We start from the raw sequence: 22,081 nt of genomic DNA, 5'->3' as shown, positions 1-22,081 counted from the left end.
TAATGCATTTCATTATGAAAGTGATAAAGCATAAATCTAAAGATTCTAAATTTGTTGAGAGTTGGAATCTCACACATTTAATTTGTTCTATGTGGTGATCTATTGCTGATTGTCACTGCTATCAGGTCCAAGAAGCTCGTAGTGATTAAAAACTGGGATGATGTTTACGACGATCTGCTTTAATGATAAAGTAAATTAGGAGGTTAAAGTGGACATTTCAAGATTAAAGCCAAAATTTCCACTTTAATCACTAAATACACGTTTTCACCATGTCCTTAATTTTTTTTCTCTGTGGCTCAAATACAGTGCTGTACATTATAATGCTGTTGTGAAGTTGCCAAAAAAAAAAAAAAACAAAAGATGGTATGTGAGACTTTTAAAATGTATCGTGTCATTACGATAGGATCCGCATGAGGCTTTCAGTCACATGTAGATAGTAAACAGAGACTCTGACGTCACATTCCAACTTTTATCACACTGTGCCTCCCCACTTTTTACTGGTACTGCAACTCGCACACATGTCGCGTTAATTTCTGAGGACCTGCTCAGAGGTCTGTCAAATGAACGCTGGGAATGTGCGGCAGCCATGATGCGTGCACGTAGTGTTCTGAGTGTGAAGCATAAACAAGCTCAAACATCCATAATCACATGTTCTAGACAAATTTACAGGCTACAGTTAACCTGAAAAACACATCTTTGGGATGTGAAAGGACAACCAGAGTCTGTTGAAAAACCAACGCCGACATGCAACAAACATGAAAACAGCGCTAAAAACTACATCACCATGCTCCCCTCTAATCACATCAACATTTTCTCACTGCTACAGAATGCAGAAATTTAGGATACAATGAAATCCTGATGACAACAACAACAACAAAAAATACCACATATACATACTAGTGAAGATCAAAGTCTGCTATAACAAGGCATTGTTTTGATTTCAAATTTTTGTCTGATAATAAACAAAATCAAAACACAGGCTGAAGACACCATAGCTAAAACAACAATTTCCATGTAAAAAAAAAAAAAAAAATCAATGTAACTTCTTCAGTACTGGTTCATGATGTAAAATTCTTCCACAATCAAAGCAAGTAGATTTGTAATTATGGAATGCCAACAGCATTTAAACAGAAGTGTTAAAAGAATGCTAAAGGTAAACCAACAAAATTGCAATGTGAATTGTTCTAGTCTCATTCTAATCTACCAATGTCAGTTTTGTTTAATCAGCATTAAACCACAGGCCAAAGTCAAGGCTTTATTGGCATGTTGCAAGCATACTGTGCTCACCATACTTAAGCTGTCAACTGCTTTCAAATAGTATAAATGTGACATGTTTTCCTCATGTGAAAATTATTTTAGCTCTACAGAATTTAATGTAAGAACAATGCAGTAAGTATATAAATTTCCTTAAGTTTTACTAATAAACACCAAGATAAAACAGTAACCAAACAAATGAGTAAAGTGTACAGCTAGACAAGAATAAACATTACTTTCACCAGATATGTCAAAAATCTTGTCTCAAAGAATGCAAATTCACAGCACTGTATTTATATGTCAGAGATTTTTTATTATGCTTGCATAAAGAAAACCGGAGTAGTGGCTCCGAGGCTAGGGATCTGCGCCAGCAATTGGAAGTTGTGAAGGACAGCCCCTGCTGCTTATGTTCCGGTGGAGCCTCCATGGGCAGTCCAATACCTCACCCGGGATGCTTGGTGGCAGCCTCCCTGGCCGACGGTGATTCCCCAACCGCCCGCAGGGCTCCATGGGAGATGTAGTCCTCCACAGCTTGGTTGGGGCCCGGGGTGGCCGCTAGGGGGGGGGCTGTCTGCTTCCCACAGCCCAGCTCGACGTGTCTTCAGCCCCACCCGGAAGTGCAATTAGGACCAGGAGGTTAATCACCTGGAACGCTTCTGGGTGGGCTATAAAAGGGCCCAGCCACTATCACTCGAGGAGCCAAAGTTGGGAGGAAGGAGACGAAGCTTGTCTGGGAGGAGTGGTGGAGCGAGGTGGAGAATTGTTTGTGTTTTGTGCTTTTGGGACTGTGTTTGGGCCGTGTGGCACAGGGAAGACGTGTCCCACAGCTGAAGAAAAATAAAGGCTTTGTGTGTATTATACGTGCCTCTGTGTCCATCTGTGCCGGGTCAGGAACCTATATAGCGCCTTTGTTACACCGTAAACACCAAAAGTCACTCTACTCCATTGGGTCCTTGAGCAAAGCCCTTAACCTGCAATTGCTTTGTCTTAGGAATGACATTAATCTGCATCCTGCTCTCAAGCAGGCACTCCAATTTACAGGGAAAATTTAGGGATTAGTTGCAGGACTTGCATTCCAGCCACTGTAAAAGAAAAATCAAACTGTTCCAGTGTGGTGATGAGGTGTCACGCAGGAGTCCCAATCCAGGTGGTTCGTTGTGTGTGGCAGTGCATACTCCCAACTTCTTGCACTTGCCTGAAATTGCAACTAAACTAAATGGTAGTTGCACTGTTTCAGATCAGAAGACCCTCTAGGGAGTGTTGAAGTCGGCAGAAGAAATCATCGGTACCACTCTCCCATCTATACAAGATTTGTACTTGCCACGCTGCCTTAGAAGAGCTACTAAGACAGTCAGTGACTCCACCCATTCAGAACATGGACTATTCAAACTTTTGCCCTCTGTCAAACACTACCACAGTATGTGGCGCAACAGTAACAGACTCAGTAGGAGTTTCTTCCCACAGGCTATCAGACTACTCATCTTCCACAAACAACAAACTGAACACACACAGACGGTTTGAATACATACTGTATATTCAAAATCTCGTATCTCCTAAAATGCTGTTATGTATGTGCATTATGTTAATGATTTTAATCATTTGAACACTTTACAACTATTCAGCAATGTATCTATTGGATTTTACATATATTCTGTCTGTTTATGCTGTCTATTATGTCTATCTGCATTTGTATAATGTGCACTTGTCTTCATGTTTGTTGTTTGTACATTGAGCCTGAAACACACTTTCATTCAACAGTGCACTCCTTATATGACTTGAATGACAAAGTAAATCCAATAATCCAATCCAAAAATAACTGGACTCTATTTAAAATAAGTAAGGCATTCTTATAGCTTGTGTAAAAATACTTTGGTGTTCTTAGACTAGAGCACCCGTGTGGAGTACATTATCACAGCAGCGAGGCAAACCTTCTACTTATCACAGTAAAGCTTTGTTTGCACAAGCCGGATAGAATCATAACAAATTTGGATCACAGAAACTTGTTGTTTTTTTCCTTCCCATTTGACTATTTTTAAAAGGAAAATCATTCAATTGAAAGGGTACATCAAATATTTCCATATTTCATTATTAAAATAATGCTGCAATCCAACATTAACACAATATATATTTTAAGATTCATAAAAATTAAAAATGTGTACTTTATACTGCCAAAATGGATGAGTTAGCTGGTCAAGTCTCTTATGGGAACCAATTCACAATAAAACTAAGGGTAGGAAAGAGGTGTCGTACAGCCACTAATGTATTTTCCACTTTTGGCCTCAGAAGGAAACATTCCCTCCTTGAAGATAAAGAAAACAATGGCTAAACTAACATAGCTAAGATATCATCTATCAGTTACCCTAAAGATACACATCCATTAAGTAAAAACGTAGTATAATATTACTAACAGGCAGTGAAAGGTGAAGGATGAATTCTACAGTAGGTTTTCTTAAAAAGAAACAAACAGCATGATTTTTGTTGCATCCTTCTTGTACATTATGTTCCCTATAATTTATCATAGTGTGCTTTTGTTCAATATATTAAAATGTATTGTTCTCAAATGTACAATAGGTATAATAACTTTTTGTAGCCAGCCTAAAGTGAAGGCCTCAACTACATAGCCAATACCACTAGTAATAATTTTTGGAATGAGTGTAACATTGATGGTTACACTTTTTAGGAAAACTAGACAACAAAATGGGGGTTGTCATTTATGTTAAAGAGAATTTAAATGCATGTCTATAATATTTTTGGTAAACTGGATAAATTAAAGCTGATAAGTCTATATTTCAATCACAATTGCTTAATAGAAAATCCATTGTGGTGTCGTACAGAGCCAAAATTATGAAAACTGTGTCACTGTCCAAATACTTGTGTGTGTGTGAATCAATGAATGAATGATCTGGATAGAAATATAAAAAACAAATTGGTTAAGATTGCAGATGATACCAAGCTGGGTGGATTAGCAGGTAATTTATATCCCGATGAATCAGTATAGAGGGGCTTAGAGAACATACAGCTTTGGGCAGATAAAATGTCATTTAAATAAATGTAAGGTATTACATATGAGAATTGCAAACGTTTCTTTTGAATACACAATGGGAGGTCTGAGTACTGCTCATGAGGAGAAGTTATAACTCATAGTAGATTTATCACTATCAACTTCTAGGCAGTGTTTCATAGCCATTAAGGGGGTTAACACAATGTTAGACAGTAGAACTTTAGGAACATTCAAAACATGGTTGATAGGATTTTTTAGTTTTGTTAGGGTGAATGGCCTATTCTTTTCAAAATTGTTCTAATGTCCTAAACAGACTATTGATTTAGCTCTAGCTACTAAGAGGGTATTAGCTGCACAGTGATATTTGAAGGTAACTGAAGTTTTTCCATACTGTTTAAAATTTTTATAGACCTTGAAAAATATTTCCAGCAACATACTGGTAGCTTGCGACATTTACTGGTTCAGGCCAGCTGTCATGATCCTTTCATTGTCTGTATTTTCACAGAATGAATAACAGTTATATGTACATAAGTAGTAGTACTACAGTAACCGAGTACACTTTGTCACAGGTGCAAATTATCTCCCCTCCTATAATACAAGTTTTATAAAGGAATGTAATATCTATTTTTAAACTAGTACACAAAACTGTACTCGTGAATCCCGGTTCACGTACAACTCAGTTCACGACCAAAAAGCTTGCCAAACTTTTGCCTCGGTTCACAACCACACACTCGGTATACGAACAAGCCTTTTTCCCTTGCCTCCTGAGCTGAGAGAGAGCGAACCATCCCCCCCACCACAGACAGCCTGAGAGAGAAAGAGAGCTGCCATGCTTTTCCATTTAAGCAAAGCCGCTCCTTGTTCATTGTTTTCAATAAGACGTGCACTCTCTTTGTGCTCTACAGTATTTCGTGTGCTTTTGCAGTTAACTATGGCTTCTAAGCAAGTGAAGAGTGGTCAGGAGAAAGTTTTGAAGAAAATTGAAATCGAAGTAAAGAAAGAAATTACAAGAAGTGGAAAAACTGTTTACCAGTTTTACTCATTTACCAATCTGAGAACCCTCATGCTTTCAAGCAGCATAATGTAGACAAAGCCAGACTGCCAGTAATGTGGAGGGTCACAAGAACTTTCTTTTTGGAACGGCTGCATGAGGCTTTCACTCCCACCAGCTAAACCGCTAAAAGCACCAGAAACCCAAGAAATCACCTGAAGTAAAACAATTCATGCCAGAACTCGTCTCATGCAAAGTTAGTTTTCTTGGTGGTTTTTGTATTACGGATTTTTCAAAAGTTAAATTTGTTAGTTCATAATGCGATTTGTTGCAATGTCATTTTTCTCTTTTTTCAAATGTTCGCTTTTTCCTTGTGCTTAAAACTCATTAAAAAAATTGTTTACATGGAGGACTTCATCGTGTGATTTGTTGCAATGTTACTTTTTTGGTTGCTTGTGAGTTGGTTTTTAAATGCAGTTCGGATTTGTGCGATGTTTTTTTTTCTGCTGTGCTTAACTCATTTAAAAAAAAAATGCTGCGCGAGCACGGGCAGCTGACAGGGAATGGGATGGGAGGGGGATAGTTGGGTGGTGTGTGTGTGTGTGTGCGCTACAGAGAGAGAGAGAGAGAGAGAGAGAGAGCGCGCGTGAGCCAGGCTGCTCCTGTAGCTGAGGGAGGGAGGGAGGGGCTTTGGTGGTGTGTGTGCTACAGAGAGAGAAAGAGAGAGCGCGAGCGAGCCAGCTCGTGTAGCTGATCAGGGAGCCTGGGTGTGTTATTCAATATTTTTACATTAGTTTACTATTACACTGTGCATTCTATGGTGTAATTAACTATATTTGTGCTTAATCTTTACATATTTTTACATATTTACATATTTACATACAGTTTGTACGGTCTGGAACAGATTAATTGTATTTACATACAATCCTATGGGGGAAACTGCTTCGGTTCATGACCAACTCGGTTTACGACCAAAGTTCTGGAACGAATTATAGTCGTGAACCGAGGTTCCACTGTACTGCAGTTGGCAATACTGTAGGCACAGTGGACAGCAACAGTGAAGGACATAAAATCTCACAATGGCAACAGCTGACAGAGCAAACAAAAATATGTTGTATTTACAAGTAATTGTAAAATAATGAGGCTCTTGAAATTTTGAAAGAATCTCAGTACAAGTACAAGTGCTCCTTATCTGGACTGAAAGAAGCAACCTGAAGTAGTTTGGACATCAAAAAGTGTATACAGTGATCCCTCGCTAGATTGCGCTTCGACTTTCTCGGTTTCACTCCATCGCGGATTTTAAATGTAAGCAAGTCTAAATATATATCACAGATTTTTCGTTGGTTCGCGGATTTCTGCGGACACTGGGTCTTTTAATTTATGGTATATGCTTCCTCAGTTTGTTTGCCCAGTTGATTTCATACAAGGGATGCTATTGGCGGATGGCTTAGAAGCTACCCAATCAGAGCATGTATTACGTATTAACTAAAACTCCTAAATGATATACAATATGCTTCCCGCACGGTGCTTGATTGTTTGCTTTTCTCTCTCTCTCACTCACTCACTCACTCACTCACTCACTCACTCACTCACTCACTCACTCACTCACTCACTCACTCACTCACTCACTCACTCACTCACTCTCTCTCTCTCTCTGACATTCTCTGCTCCTGACGGAGGGGGTGTGAGCAGAGGGCCTGTTTGCACAAAGGCTGTTTGCCTAGAAGATACGGACGCTCCTCTACAAAATGCCACTTTATTGCGGTGCTTCTGCATACTTAAAAGCCCAAAAGCACGTATTGATTTTTTGATTTGCTTTTCTCTCGCTCTCTCTCTGGGACATTCTCTGCTCCTGGCACGCATTCCTTTGAAGAGAAAATAGGTTTGCATTCTTTTAATTGTGAGAAAGAACTGTCTTGTCATGGAGCACAGTTTAAACTTTTGACTAAAGGGTGTTATTTTATGTCTAGAGGGCTCTAATAATGTTAACAGTGTGGGAGAGTTTATAAGGGCTTAAATATATAAAAATAACCATACAAACATATGGTTTCTACTTCGCGGATTTTCATCTATCGCGGGTGTTCTGGAACGCAACCCCTGCGATCGAGGAGAGATTACTGTACCTTCATTGAATAAAGGATATGGAAAACGTGAAGGAAACCTAAATTCAAAACCAGCAACAGTTAAGATTATTCTTTCCTTCCCTTAGTTGAGCTTTGTGCACTTGTGTTTACTCCAGGATGAAACTGAGATCATTACTAGTAATAAGGAAGCTTGGTCTGCCCTTTTAGCCTGGTAGTTTAAGCTTCACCAGGACAAGGGCAGAAAAGACAAGATTTTCATGATTTCAATTATTTTTAGTATTATAGTAGCAAATTTTCTCAGTGAAACGAACTAGCTTAGCAAAACTATTTCCCTACTAACCTCTAGCAAACCGAATTGGCAATTATTGTAAATGTGGAAGAACTATAAGGAAATAAACTATTCAAACTAGAACATGATTGATTTTAATTGTACAAGGTAAAGCTTGTTAAACTCTGCAAAGCATCATATACTGTGAAAGACTGATGTGAAAATGCTGTGGGTGAAACTAAGAACGTACATCACTTTCATATAATGTGCCTTTTAAAGGGCTGTTGCACTTCTTTTCATGAAATGAAGCATCCCTCTTACTTCAAGAAAAAAAATACTGGGAAACTTTATTAAAAAAAAAAAAACAAAACCAAACAATGTGCTCTACAGAGCAAGAATCAAAATTTAATCTATGAATGACTATTATTTAAAGAGAATATACAAACTGATACAGGAGCAACCACTGTACCATTTGGGAGGACCATTCAGTGAATGCCTAATGGAAGGTAAATAATTGTATATGTTTACCGCCTCCGTCAAAGATGGAGGCAATGATCTGAACTAAGAAATCAAAACAACTTATCACATTAAGTACCAAATACATGGTGTGTAAATGACGCATGATTTTATGTTTTAGTGAGTACTGACTAAACTAAACTAGCGATCAAAATAAGAGAATGATTTATGAAAAATGTATTTTTTCAAATACTGGTGACTGTCACTGCTAAAAATTTAGTCATAGTACCTGGAGGTATGCTTACTGTTCTTTTAGAATGCAAAAAAATTTCAACATAAAACATTCAATTTTGGAAAAATTACAGTGATGAAAATTAGAGAACTGTTACGACTATATTGCAAAAGGAGCCTGCAAATGATTTTCAAAATTTAGTAGGAAGTGTAGAGATTCTTTCAGTGATTTTGGCACATCTGCACCCACAGGACATGATCAATTTCTTGCACTGCTCTGGTTTGACTTTCTTCCAGTCAGCTTCCAGCTTCTTCTACAATTCGGTAACTATGGTGGGTTTTTTTTTTTTTTTGCAATAGAGCCTGAAAGAAATTTTTGAATATCTGCAGCAATTTCTGGGTACAATGCATGCCATTTTCTTTTCTGTTTCTGAAAAAAATAAGATTACAGATCTTATCGATCACATCATGCCTTGTTTTTTAAAATCACTCCTCATAAAAATACAACTTCTATAAATACTTAGAAACTGTTGAAATAATTTATAATAGTACACTAAGACAGTAAGCATTTTTACGACATATACAATCACCTCATTTAGAGGATGTTCATACAGCTTTTTTACATTGTAGAAAATAAATCACAGATATAACACAAAACCTTTTTTTTAATACCTAAACATTCTGGCTTGTGAAACATATATCAAACAAATTAAACAAAGTTAATTAATTGCAAGTTTAAGTAATAAAATGGGAAAAATTATGGAATCACAATGTAATTTGTATTGCTACTATAAATACCAGTACAAGTCTAAAAAAGCAAATTAGTCTGCAGTTAAAAGATAGTATTTATAGACCTTAACGAGCTATTGGACTTAGCTAATTGAAAGGAAACATGGGTCATACGTAAGAGTTGTGAATTGAAACAATGGAAATAAATATAAAACTCCTTCCAGAAGGGAATCCCGGACAGAGTGTGGCAAAGGTGTTAGTTGTTCCCAGTCACCCATGTCTAAAATTTAGTGCAAGTATAAACAAAATGGGAAGATTGTTAAACAAAAGACCATAAAAGATGACAAACCATCAGGACAGTAAACTCTTAAGCAATATGCCTTAAAAACAGAAAATGCACAACAAAACAAATGAGAAACAAATAGGCAGAAACAGGAGTTAAATGAAGAACTTTAAGAAATTAGCTACATGAAATGGGATAAACATATAGAAAAGCCACAAGAAAACAAGTAACATCTATACAGAAGAAAACAAGGTTACAATGGACCTAAATAAAAACAATCATGGAATGTGGATGATTGGATAAAAGTGATATTCAGTGATGAATCACGAATCTGCATTGGCCAAGGAGATAATGCTGGAACCTTTCTCTGGTACCACTCTAATGAAACATACAAGATGACTATCTGAAGAAAAGAAGCAAACCTCCCCAGTCATTTATGACATGGGGTGGCATGTCACGTAAAGGACCAGGGGAAATGGCAATCATTTCCTCAAAAGACAATGCACAGGTGTACAATTAATTTTTGGTCACTTTTACATTCCATCAATAAAAAAAGTGGTTTGGTGATGCAAACAGTGTTAAAGCCTTTCTTCAAGAAAGGAATATAATAACTCAATCACCTGGCCAGCTAACATTTTTAGACAAGTCTTCATCGAGCAAAGCTGATCTGTCAAACACTATTTGAGAAGTTGGAACCACCATGATGTATTTTTTTTCATTAGTGAAGTCCATGCCTCAAAGAATTCAAGCCATCAGGAGAAGCAACAATGTACTAATTGTGATTTCTGTAGTTGATTCTTTAATCGTTTTCCTTAAAATTGAGTGATTCCATAATGACTTGATCTGGAAATAAAATATGCCATTAACAAAAATGTCACTGAATTTGTTTGTGGTATATTTCACAATGCCAGAATGTTCAGCTATTAAAACACAAAATCTGAGATGTGTTTATTTGATACTAAGTAAAAAAAGCTGGGTGAATATCCTCCAAGTGAAGCAATTCCCTAATTTTTTCAAGGATTATAAAATGTAACAGAAAAACAAAGTTTCTTTCATTAATTGCATCAATTAATAACACAAGCAAATACCCTCGGTCATCTATATTTTTCACTCTTTAATACCTTTAATGATTCAAAGTTTAATTTCTGTATTTTGAGAAGTCTACTAAGGAAGAAATTAAGCATCCATTTACTGAACCCACTTTGTTCAATTACATTACATTACATTGACATTAAGCTACAATAAATTTTTACTGTAGTCAGCTTACTAAATCTTGAGATGTGGGGGGGGGGGTCATTTAATCATTTTTAATAGGCATAAGGTTGCAAATTATATATTAACTTAATTTTGAAAAGATTCTTTTTGCCAAGTTTAGCTCATGATTACCATCTGAGTAAATAAGCCATTTTCTTTATTTGACATTCTCAGGAATGAGCTTTTTAAGATTTACTGAACCATTTTTGCCATTTCAGCAATTAGTTACTCTCCATCTCACTTTCCTTTTAAAATAATACATTTCAAATGTTTCTCACCATGCCTAAAATAATATAAATAAGATTGTCAAACCCTTTTAATCCAATTCAGGGTCAAGGCTATCCTAATGGCACTGGTGTAAGGTTACAAACAGACCTTGAGGTAGAACATGGTGACCACACACTTTCAGCTGAAGCTCACTGGTTGTCAACGTTTACACATGCACAGCAACAATCCCCTAAAACCTAAAAAACCTGTTCAGATTTGTCATGGTGAGTTGCAGACTGCTCGCTGGGGATTCCACAATCACAACTGGTAGTTAGAAGCTCGCTGCAATTGTCCACAACTCTAAGATGAGGAAAATTAAAGCTACAACTGAAGATCACTATAAAAGTTATGCAGTGTGACACTGACTCGAGTAATGTAAATTTAATAAATTTGTTAGTGCAAGACCTGATTAATATATAAAGCTAGAAATAAAAGCAGCATGTACAAGGGAAAACCTTAACCTATACTCAAATACATTAAAATTACATATTTACAAATTGTTGGCCTGTTTGACAGCATAATCCTAAAATCTTCAATACAAAGCTTGCATAACATTAGCCGATACCAGCTTCATCATGTCTGGACGAAGCCCAATACTTTGTGCACATGTGAAAACGTTCCAATCTATGTGCTTTCATTTTTCACATTGTGATTGGGTAACCTACCAAAACAAATCCAGATGGAAGAAAAGCACATTTAATTTGCTAATGAAAAGGTTCAAAGAAAAAACATTCCTTTCTTACTAGTACTTCTGCTAAATATGCAATGATGCATTGTTCCTCTCCAACAGTAGTGGTAAAAATATTAAAAACTACTATAAAATGTACATGTCCCGATTGGCCTGAAGTGGCTGTTTTTTTGTCATTATATTGCAAAGGTAATAATCGAGTTAGATGGTAGCTATGAAAATCCCATTCCTGGGTGGAGCATATGTTCATAAATTGTCATACAAGGGGCATTTTCTGCACACTACTCGTGGCCACAGCTGAGATACTGTCAACTACACTGACATAACTCATCAAGCGAATATGACAAGCTTTGAAATTTGCTATAAGTATGCATATTCTTCAGAGGATGAGACAAAACTCCACAAATCATCTAATGTTGCATGTACGATAAGCTACCAACAAACTAGTAATAAAGCTGAAATGCTCCAGTACTTGCAATGAATCCTGCACTAATGGTTTGTAATGTAAGTTTAGCACTTAAGTTACTTAGACACAATTACACTACTGATGTACTGTAAGTTTGCACTGGTTATTGCACTCTCAATATATACAAAATGTAGCTTAATTAACATACATCAGAATACACTGAGGCATTGACATTAATATTTTGGCTCACTAGGTACTGTGAACCTTAAGTGATATTTAAAATTAAAATGAAGCTTCTCTCACAGTTTGTGACATTAAATTCACAACCACTGCTGTTGAAAATATATACAAAAATGCAAATTATATGGTTTACAAGAAGCATATTTCATCATATAAAATCAAAACTGGCAACATCAGCAGATATTACGGGAACATAATTTGCATCAGCACTGGTCAGTCTACTATGACTAAGGCAAAAATATGTCTTTAATAAAATTTAAAGATTTTTTACATTTCTGGATCAAAAGTAAACTGCAATGTGTTTGGTCGACAACAATCCTTAATATAATACAAGTCTCCAAAACAGCCACTCGTTTGTGGCAAACACTTCACTTAACGTATGCAAAATGTTTTCATCCTACCCTTTATGTCCAACAATGAAAGAAATTAATGGCTCTCACATGTTACAGAGCAACACAAAATAATGGGCTTAATTGAAAAAAAAAAAAATCCTCCTCTTATACAAAACCATTTACATTTTTATATCTTTGCCATCTACAGGCAAAACCTTTCACCTCTGAAATCCGTATTACTGCTATTAACTGATCATTTCTAGAGCCATTTAAATGGCTGTAAAGCTCATTTAACCTGTACAGGTTAAAAATTTAAAATAGTATTTAAAAAAGGAGAATGATGTTATTCTGTCCTGCTTGCTTTGAAAATATACATACTCTCTATTAAAATGAGTGAGCACAATTACAAGCAAGTAAAAAAAGGACTGGATGAAACAAGAAAATATTTAATCTACAAATAAAAAACACTGCCATGAAGCAAGATGTATCAGCATGATTGAGAAATGGCCAATGACTGAAGTTCAAGTTTTAAGATTTATTTTCATGCAAACACAGAATAACTAAATTCTTACTTGTCCCTAGGCTACTGACTTTAGTACAACACAAAAAAACACAGGAAAGTGAATACAACACAATATTTTAAGGCAGCATTAGACCAGGGCTGTGGAGTCGGTAGATAAATGCTCCGACTTCGACTCCTCAGTTTCTAAATCTTCCGACTCCGACTCCTCTGTATGTATATACTATGCTAATGTATTTTTTAAATCCATGGAAGGAAAGGAAGGCAACATACATGTCATTTCACCACAGAACTACTGGCTAGGAAGCCAACACTCTACTATAATGCCAGATTAAAGACAAACACAATTGATTGGCGGCCGAGATTGCGGGTGTCCACATGGACGGGCAGATCCAGCTTGCCGAAAATCTCGACCATCGCCCCCATCCAAAGTAATGTGATGCCTCTGTCTGCTGCAGTGGCTGTCTCCTCTGTCAGCCAGCCGGAAGTTTAGTGCATTGTGTCACTCACCGGCCAGCTGATCAGCAGAACGAGCCTCTGCTGGAGACAGGTAGGGAGATCTGTGTTCTCGGCTCCTTCAGCCCCCTTCACAAGAGCATAGCGAAGGGGAGCCGACAGAGCTGAGAACACACCAGATGATTTTTCAGGCGTTTGATGCGTGATGACTCGTTGAACGGCCGAAAAATTGGCAGTACATCTGTAAATGTATGGGGGGCTTTAGGCTAGGTTCACAGTTCCCTGTAACAGTGGAACACGACACAATGGAAAGCGGTGCCGCACCTTTCCTGTGCATTACATCCCATATAGTGACGCATACAGTCAATGAAAAGCATGCCTCATGGTTACTTGACATGTTCGTTTTGTGGTAACATTATGCACTGCATGCATTGGGCTTTATTCTTACAGCAGAGAAGTAGTTCATTATGACTGTTTATGAATTGGGACATTTCAACTTACTTTTTTAATTCCCATTTAAATTTAGTAGGAGTTGGAGTCGGTTAACTTTTTGCCGACTCCGACTCCAGGTACCCAAAATTGTCTCCGACTCCTCGACTCCGACTCCACAGCCCTGAATTAGACAAAATATGCTAGGGCCATTCATTCAGAAGTCATGAGTGGCTTGAATACAAGATGCATGAATAAAAACTGTCCAAAAATCTAGTAGTGAAAGTGCGAATTGTCCAGAACTGTTTGCTTGAATAGGCAAAAGTGACTGTGCAGAACAGCTTAGATATTTAATACAGTTTGCCTGTCAAAACTAGTCTGTATTAAATATGTACAGAACAGGAGGCAGTTATCTGTGTGCCAATAATATTCCAAGCTGACTCTGCCACCCATTGTTGTGTTTTGTTATCCTGAGGTGAGAAAGTGCCATACATTTTCTTTACCTGACGGGACCAACTGCATTGATAAGAGAAAAAGACAAATATTCTAGAAACAAGGATCTTCAAAGAAGTTCACAAATAAATGAACTAGATTGATGGATGGGACACTGGACAAATGTCACTAAAAACCAAACAAACTTTGGCTAAATATATATTAGGTAGCATTTGTAATTTATTATGATTATTTCTTAATGACAGTAGCAACAAAAAACTAGAACGCATTATACAAGGGGCAACAGAATTTATTATACTGCAGAAATTACGGAGTTATTGTTAAATGAGAATGATGGGAGAGGAATACAATATTAGTGACTATATATGCTTCAGGAAAGAGACAAGAAAGTAAAGTAAAAGGTGTGGTACTACAGGTTAAAAATAAGACTCAGGACAACAAAATTAAGGCAGAAGAGGAGAACATGTCAGAATCACTGTTAAGCCGTAAGGAAAAATTCCAAAGATATGGTGATTTGAGTGTTCAACAATGAAATTCTGATATTTCAGGGAATAGCATATTATTTTATCATACAAAACATATACATATAATAAAGAGGATTATGTGATCTATGAGTTTTTAAAAAATGGGAAAGCAATAATTTAACAAAGATATTACAATTCAGGCATAAAATAAGTATATTGCAAAAAAAGATAAAAAAAATTGCAAAAATGGGTAAATAAGGACAGCATTACAAACATAAAAACTGAAAAAAGATGACTGCAAAAGAAAATAAAATATAATAAAAAAAAACAACAATCAAATCTGCTCTAGAGGAACAGTGGATAATACAGCAATTAGAAAAGTCAAATGAGAAACGGAGGGAACAAAAAAAAAAAAACTGCTAGTTAGGCGAAAACAAACAGCAAGTAATTTTATGAGTTCTACTCCAGAAAACGGACAGTATAGTATGTCGTATGTGATAATGTACAAAAACCTAAAAACAACTTTGCCAGGATATGCAAGTCTTAAACAGAAACATTATAGACAAGAAGTTCTCCTTTTTTGCATGCATTTTCCCTTCATTTTGTGTGAATTAATTTTGCTGTGAATTCAATAAAAAAAAATGTAAATAAACTTGGACTGTGGAGTTTCCTGTATAGACACCACAGTAATACGCAATTCTTTTTTTGAAGCTAAAGCTCCAGAATTATGAAAACCTTGAACAAACATAGCTACTACACTCACGCCTGAAAGCATGGCATCTCCTCAACTCAATTCAACAAATAAAAGTAAACTGTTTTTTGTAGTACACAGTATTTCTATTAAGTTACCAAAAATTGCATAGGAAACCAACTTTAATGACAGAGCACAATCTTAAAATATGCAGCGTGTAAACCTGAGTGCATTTAATGAGATAGGAAAAAAAAGTATACACAAGGCTAAACACATCCAAAGTGCAAGTTGACTCTACAGCTCTGTTTTAACCCAACCTTGAACTAATAAAGGTCACCAAAACCACTGCATTTCCAATAAAGTTTTACAAAAATTACACAAACTGCCACACTGCTCATTTTCTACTCAAGTGAAAACACAAAAAAAATCGATTAGTAACTGATGACTATAGTGAATTTTTAAACTGTCACAGCTATTAGACACGAGTTTAGCATCTTATTCATATATTATGATGTTATTTCTGTTATGGTTACCCTTCAATTATCTTTGAATTGTTTTCAATCTACATTCTGGAAACACATCAGATGAGTGTAGTTGCACTGTGTATCTTGTTTAAATTTTTTTCTCACTTCTGTCTTCTTGTTCCAGCTGCTCCCATTTGGGGGTGACACAGCAGATCATCTTCTTCCATATCTTCCTGTCCTCTACATCTTGCTCTCATGTCCAAACCAACGCAATCTTGTCTCTCTGACTTTGTCTCCCAGCCTGAGCTGTACTCATTTCTAATCCTGTCCATCGTTGTCACACCCAATGCAAATCTTAACATCTTTAACTCTGCCACCTCCAGCTGTCTCTTGCTTTCAGGTCACTACCACCATCTCCAACCCAAAGAACATAGATGGTCTCACTACTGTCCTGTAGACCTTCCCTTTCATTCTTGTTGATACCTGTCTATCACAAATTGCTCCTGACACTCTTCTCCACCCATTTCACCCTGCCTGCACTATCTTTTTCACTTCTCATTACTCTGTACTATTGACCCCAAGTATTAAACTTATTCACCTTCACTAACTCTACTCCCCACAACCTCACCATTCCACTGTCCTCCCTCTCATCTACACTCATGTAATCTGTTTTATTCCTACTGAACTTCATTCCTCTCCTCTCTAGAGCATATCTCCACCTCTCCAGAGTCTCCCCAACCTGTCCCTTACTCTCGCTACAGATCTCAATGTCATAAGCAAACATCGAAACACTGTTGTTTCACTTCAGGAATTCCATTCAAACAAATTTTTGGCAAGCCAAATCACTGAAAGGTAAACCCATAAATTAACATGACATAACCTTTCAAACCAGAGTGAGCAACTGGTTGGACAACTGGTTTATTGTAAAAATCATGGGTAGCTATGCTGTCTTCCATATGTTGATGTGTACAAGGTAGCTATTTCATTATACTTAGACCAAGTGTTTCAATTGTCCTCAAAATAGTTTCGATGTTTAGTTTTCAGTGTATACTCGTGTGAAAAAGCAGGTTCACCTATGTAAAATTGAAGACTTCTTCCAACCGTATTTGAATGGACAAACATTAATGCAAACAGCACCTATGATAAAGATGATATACTTGAATAAAAACAATGAAAATTTGACTTTTCAATCACTTATTAAACAAAACATCAACAAAGGCAATAGTTTACTGGGGGGAAAAAATAAGTACACCCTTGGTCCCAGAAATTGGCATTGCTCCATTTAGCACAAATGACGACTTGTATGCATTTTGCATAACTGCCCACCAGTCTTTGACATCAACTCGTGACATTTTTGCCCACTTCTCCAGGCAAAATTTCTTCAGTTGCAAGATCCTTGTGGGATTTCTTGCAAGTACTGTCAGTTTCAAAACCTCCCATATTTCATTAGAATTCAATCAGGACTTTGACTAGACCTGTCCATATCCCTCCAAAATCCCTACAGATTTTATTTTTTTCTCCAGTTTTTTTTTCTGTCCCCCTGGCCATTGGACCTTACTCTTATTCTATGTTAATTAATGTTGACTTATTTTGTTTTCTTATTGTGTCTTATTTTTCTATTCTTTATTATGTAAAGCACTTTGAGCTACTGTTTGTATGAAAATGTGCTATACAAATAAATGTTGTTGTTGATTTGTTCTTTTTGAGCCATTTATTGGTGGGTTTGCTAATATATGTCAGTTCATTATCACGTTGAAAGGTCCACTTCCAGTTTAACTTTAACTAATGGACAGATTCTCCTCAAGCACACTTTGATATGATGCAGAGGACTTGATGACTACAAGCTGCCCAGGTCCAAACCATGACTTACCACCACATGCTTCACAGTTGGTATGAAGTTCTTCCCCTGACATGCTGTCTTCGGTTTGAGCCAAACATGTCCACTGTTACTGTGGACAAACAGCTCTATCTTTGAATCATTTGTTCACAGCATACTGCTCCAGAAGGCATGGTCTTTGCCTATATATTAAAAGGCAAACTGTAGTCTTTCTCTAATGCTCATTTCAGATAGCAAAGACTTTACCCTGCCACATGCATGCAATTAGGCTCTAGCTTTAGCAAGACTTGACAATGATCACACAATAAAATTGTGGGGTTCTTGGGAGACTGCTTTTAGTATCAAACAATCAGCATTAGGGTTAAATTTGCTGGGACAGCCAGTCCTGGAAAAATTAGCAGTCATTTCAAATCTAAACCACTTTTAAATTATTGTCTTTATAGTACAATGACTACTTTCAAACAATTTGGCGATCTTTATGAATCCTTTGCCAAACTCATTGTAATTACACAACATTCTTCTTGAAGGCCTTAGCTCTTTTGAACTTGGCATGATGACACCACACAGAACAGCAGCAAAGAGAACACCAGATCCAAAATATCTTCAGGTTAAACAAGACCAGGTTTACCAGCATACTCCCTAAAAAATGTGACAAATTTTCACTTTTGTTAATTTTATCATTTGTGTTTGTCAGCCTATACAATGGTACTGTGAGTGCTGTGCAGAGTGGGGGCAGAATTTCTGTGTTTTTCCCAGTTGATTCTGGGGTTTGTCAAGGGTGTGTTCTTGTTCTTACTCTGTTCAATGCTTGTATGGACTGGGTGCTGGGCAAGGTCGTGGGGTGCAGCGGCTGTGCGGCATCTGTTGGTGAAGACAGATTCATGGATCTTGACATTGCGGACGATGCTGTGATCTTCCTGAAGTCAGTGGAGGCTCTGATTGGGCGCTCGAGAGACTTAGTGAGGAGTCCGAGTGTCCGGGCTTGCGAGTGTCCTGGATAAAAACCAAGATCCAAGCCTTTAATGACCTCTTGGGCACAGCCATCAGCAGTGTGTCTGTTTGCGGAGAGAGTGTTGACCTTGTTGAGAGGTTTAATTACCTTGGCAGTGACATTCATGACTCTGGTGACTCTTCCTATGAAGTCAGTAGATGGATTGGGAGAGCAAGGGGGGGTCATGAGGTCGCTGGAAAAGGCTGTGTGGCGCTCCGGATATCTATATAAAAGGATGAAGGTCCAAGTCTTTAAAGTCCTGGTGCTTCCTGTCTTGCTATATGGTTGCAAGACATGGACGCTATCCAGTGACCTGAGACAAAGACTGGAATTGGTTACCGTTGGTTTGACTTTGTGTCGAATAAGCGGTTGCTCATGGAGTCCCGAATGAGGCACATTACCTGCATTGTGAGGGAGCGTCAGTTACGGCACTACAGCCATGTGATGCATTTCCCCAAGGGTGATCCAGCTCATAAGATCCTCACTGTTGGGGAACTGAATGGCTGGACCAGGCCAAGGGGTCGCCCACACAACACCTGGCTGCTGCAGATAGAGGATCATTTCCGGAGGGTGGGACTGTACCGTGTGTCTGCCTAGGGGGTTTCCAACTGGGATCCCAAGTTATTTTGTCGTGTAGTGGGTGTGGCAACGCACTGTACCAGTGCATGCTCCCCAGCTTGACTTGACTTGTTTGTCATTTGATTAAGAAGATTGGCTTTTTATGCAAACAGGTAAAGATAATGTTTACCTTTTCAAACACATTGAGAAAGTCAATTTCCATGGGGTGTACTTACTTTTACACATGACTGTATTAACCATTGAGAAGGAGCTTCTTTGCTAATCTAATATTAAGACACAGTTACATACAAATCATTGAATAATGCAAACATCTAAGCCAATGTGATGTTTCCCTTTTAAATATATTTTATTTATGAACTAAAAATTGTCCAACCATGGTGGTGCCCCACAACAAGACCATAAGGCCTTAGGCTACAATTACAGTACTAGATTGTCATTGCAACAGAAAAAAATAAGATAACGGAGTGCTACTTGGGTCAAAAAATAAGAAGCAAAAACAGAGAAAAAGAAAACCAGACAAATGCGTTTTTACGTTCTCATTTTTTTTAAAAGTACAAATTAGAATCAATCTTTTCTGCACCTTTCATAGAATAGTAAGCAAACGCAAACAAAAGAACAAGAAAACCACTAAGTACTTAAATTTTGGTGTAAACACAAATTCAGTTATTTTTTACTTAATTACAGTATATCATCGTACATACGCGTCGACCGTCTTTAAAATAAACCTTGCTGAAAGACCAATTAACATTTACTATTTGCCCATTTTAAGACAGTAAACGTATGCAAAGGTGACAGTGAATCAGCAGAATAGCATCCTCGACTTTAATTTTGCAACATTTTTTTTAAATAACATAATAAAAATGGTATTTTAACTTGAGATGTAAATTGCAGGGTATTTATTATTTATAATCCAGATTGTTCGTTAGCATGTGTCTACAATATAATGCGAAAAATAACCAATTCAAAGGTTGCAGGCCAATGAATGAGTCAAATTCCCAAACTTCTGCATTTCCTGCCCACTCCTTCCCGAGTAAGGCCTAAAAGAAACGAGCCCAGACGACAGCCGCGGCCTCCAGTTTGAAGATCATACCATAGAAAAACAGTTCAACGAGCGGGAGTGCACCAGTTCAAAATCGCCGCTCTACAAAAAAAAACAAGGCCCACGGCAAGAGAACAATTTATGTACGTAACACAACTACTATAGTGTTTCTTTAAATAGACTTACCGTTTGACTACGCCGGTTTTAATTTTAATCTGCCGCACTCGTGGATCAGCCATTGACTACTACTTGCTCACAAAACAGCGCTAAGGAGTGGCAGTGTTGTTACCACCGGTCAACAGAGCTCCTGTAAGCTACTGCGCATGTCTGCTACGGAACGAGCGCGAGAACACCTTTGCCTCGGTGCTCGGTTAGCAGCTGCCTCTAAAGGGCTGTAAGTATAGTGCAATATGGTAGAAACAGGAATCTGCTACGTAGTCGTTGTTGTATTCAAAGGGACTTTAATTTTAACCAAATTAGATACGAAATGTTTCTTTTAACTGTATTACTATGGAATATGCCATCAATCCATTTTCCAGCCCTATTAATAGAACTCAAGTTCCGGGCAGCATGTGGGGAATGTACAGGGTGGCAGTGCACCATAGAGATTATCCACACATAAATTCTTCCCACTCACGCTCGATTTAGCCTAACAAGCTTTTGGGTACGAAAATTGAAACAACGTTAACCGCTGCGCCGACATGCTGCTCGTGTCCACTTAAACTGTCCAGATTTCGACTTTACAACTAACCTAATACCAATGGAGAGAATATTTAACATTGGACAGTCAGGAGAGAAGAACACAGGAAAGCAGGGCAGCCCTTAGAAAAATATTCACATTCCACAGAGATGATGAAATGGTTGAAATGATATACCGGTCTGTATGGGTGTCCGGCAACAGCACTCCACAATACAGTATAATAATTCTTCTCTTTTACTCATAACATTCTCAAATGTGCTTAGAACAATTTGGCAAAAGTAAAATGAGCAAATCACAATTTCTGGGCTTCAGCTTGTCCACCCGCTTTTTGAAAATTGACCACATGCTCTGAATGGGATTAAGAATACTCTGGGGAGTTTCCTGGCCATGGGTCTAAATTTTCAATATTATAATCTCTGAGCCACTTCATTATCACTTTTACCTTGTGACATGATGCTCCATCATGCTGGCAAATAACACAGATCATCACTAAATTGTGCCTGGATTGTTGGGAGAAGTTGCTCTTGGAGGACGTTTTGATACCATTCTTTATTTATGGCAGTGTTGTTGGGCAGAATTGTGAGTGGGCAAACTCCCTTGGATGAGAAGCATCCCCAACACATGGACTGTCTCAGGATGCTTTACTGTTGGCATGACACAGGACTCCTGTTAACATTCTCCTTCTCTGGATAATCAATTTTCCAGGTGTCCCAAACAGTCAGAAGGAGGATTCATCCAAAAAAACAACTTTGCACCAGTCTTCTGCTGTCCAATCCTTGTACTTCCTGCAGAATTTCAGTCTGTCCATGATGTTTTTCTTGTAAAGAAGTGCCCTTCTTGAGACAAGGCCATTGTCCACAAGTTTTCACCTCACTGTGCGTGCAAATGCAGTCACACCCACCTGCTGCCAGTACTGAGCAAGCTCTGCACTGGTGGCAACATGATTCTGTAGCTTACTCCTCAGGAAGAGATGG

At 37.7% G+C, this 22,081-nt stretch overlaps 1 protein-coding gene across 1 annotated transcript in view; it reads right to left on the bottom strand.

Annotated features, from left to right (window-relative positions):
- The window catches only part of tbca (tubulin cofactor a), a 59,725-nt gene extending 38,978 nt beyond the window's left edge, over nt 1-20,747 (bottom strand). The window contains exon 1 of the mRNA XM_039758393.1: nt 20,594-20,747. Within this exon, the coding sequence (XP_039614327.1) occupies nt 20,594-20,646 (53 nt within the window). The 5' untranslated portion in view covers nt 20,647-20,747. The remainder of the gene's footprint in view (nt 1-20,593) is intronic.
- Between the last annotated feature and the right edge of the window lie 1,334 nt (nt 20,748-22,081).

This window comes from Polypterus senegalus, chromosome 7 (assembly GCF_016835505.1).
Source record: "Polypterus senegalus isolate Bchr_013 chromosome 7, ASM1683550v1, whole genome shotgun sequence".
NCBI classification, from domain to species: Eukaryota; Metazoa; Chordata; class Cladistia; order Polypteriformes; family Polypteridae; genus Polypterus; species Polypterus senegalus.
This window is presented reverse-complemented; position numbering and strand designations above follow the sequence as displayed.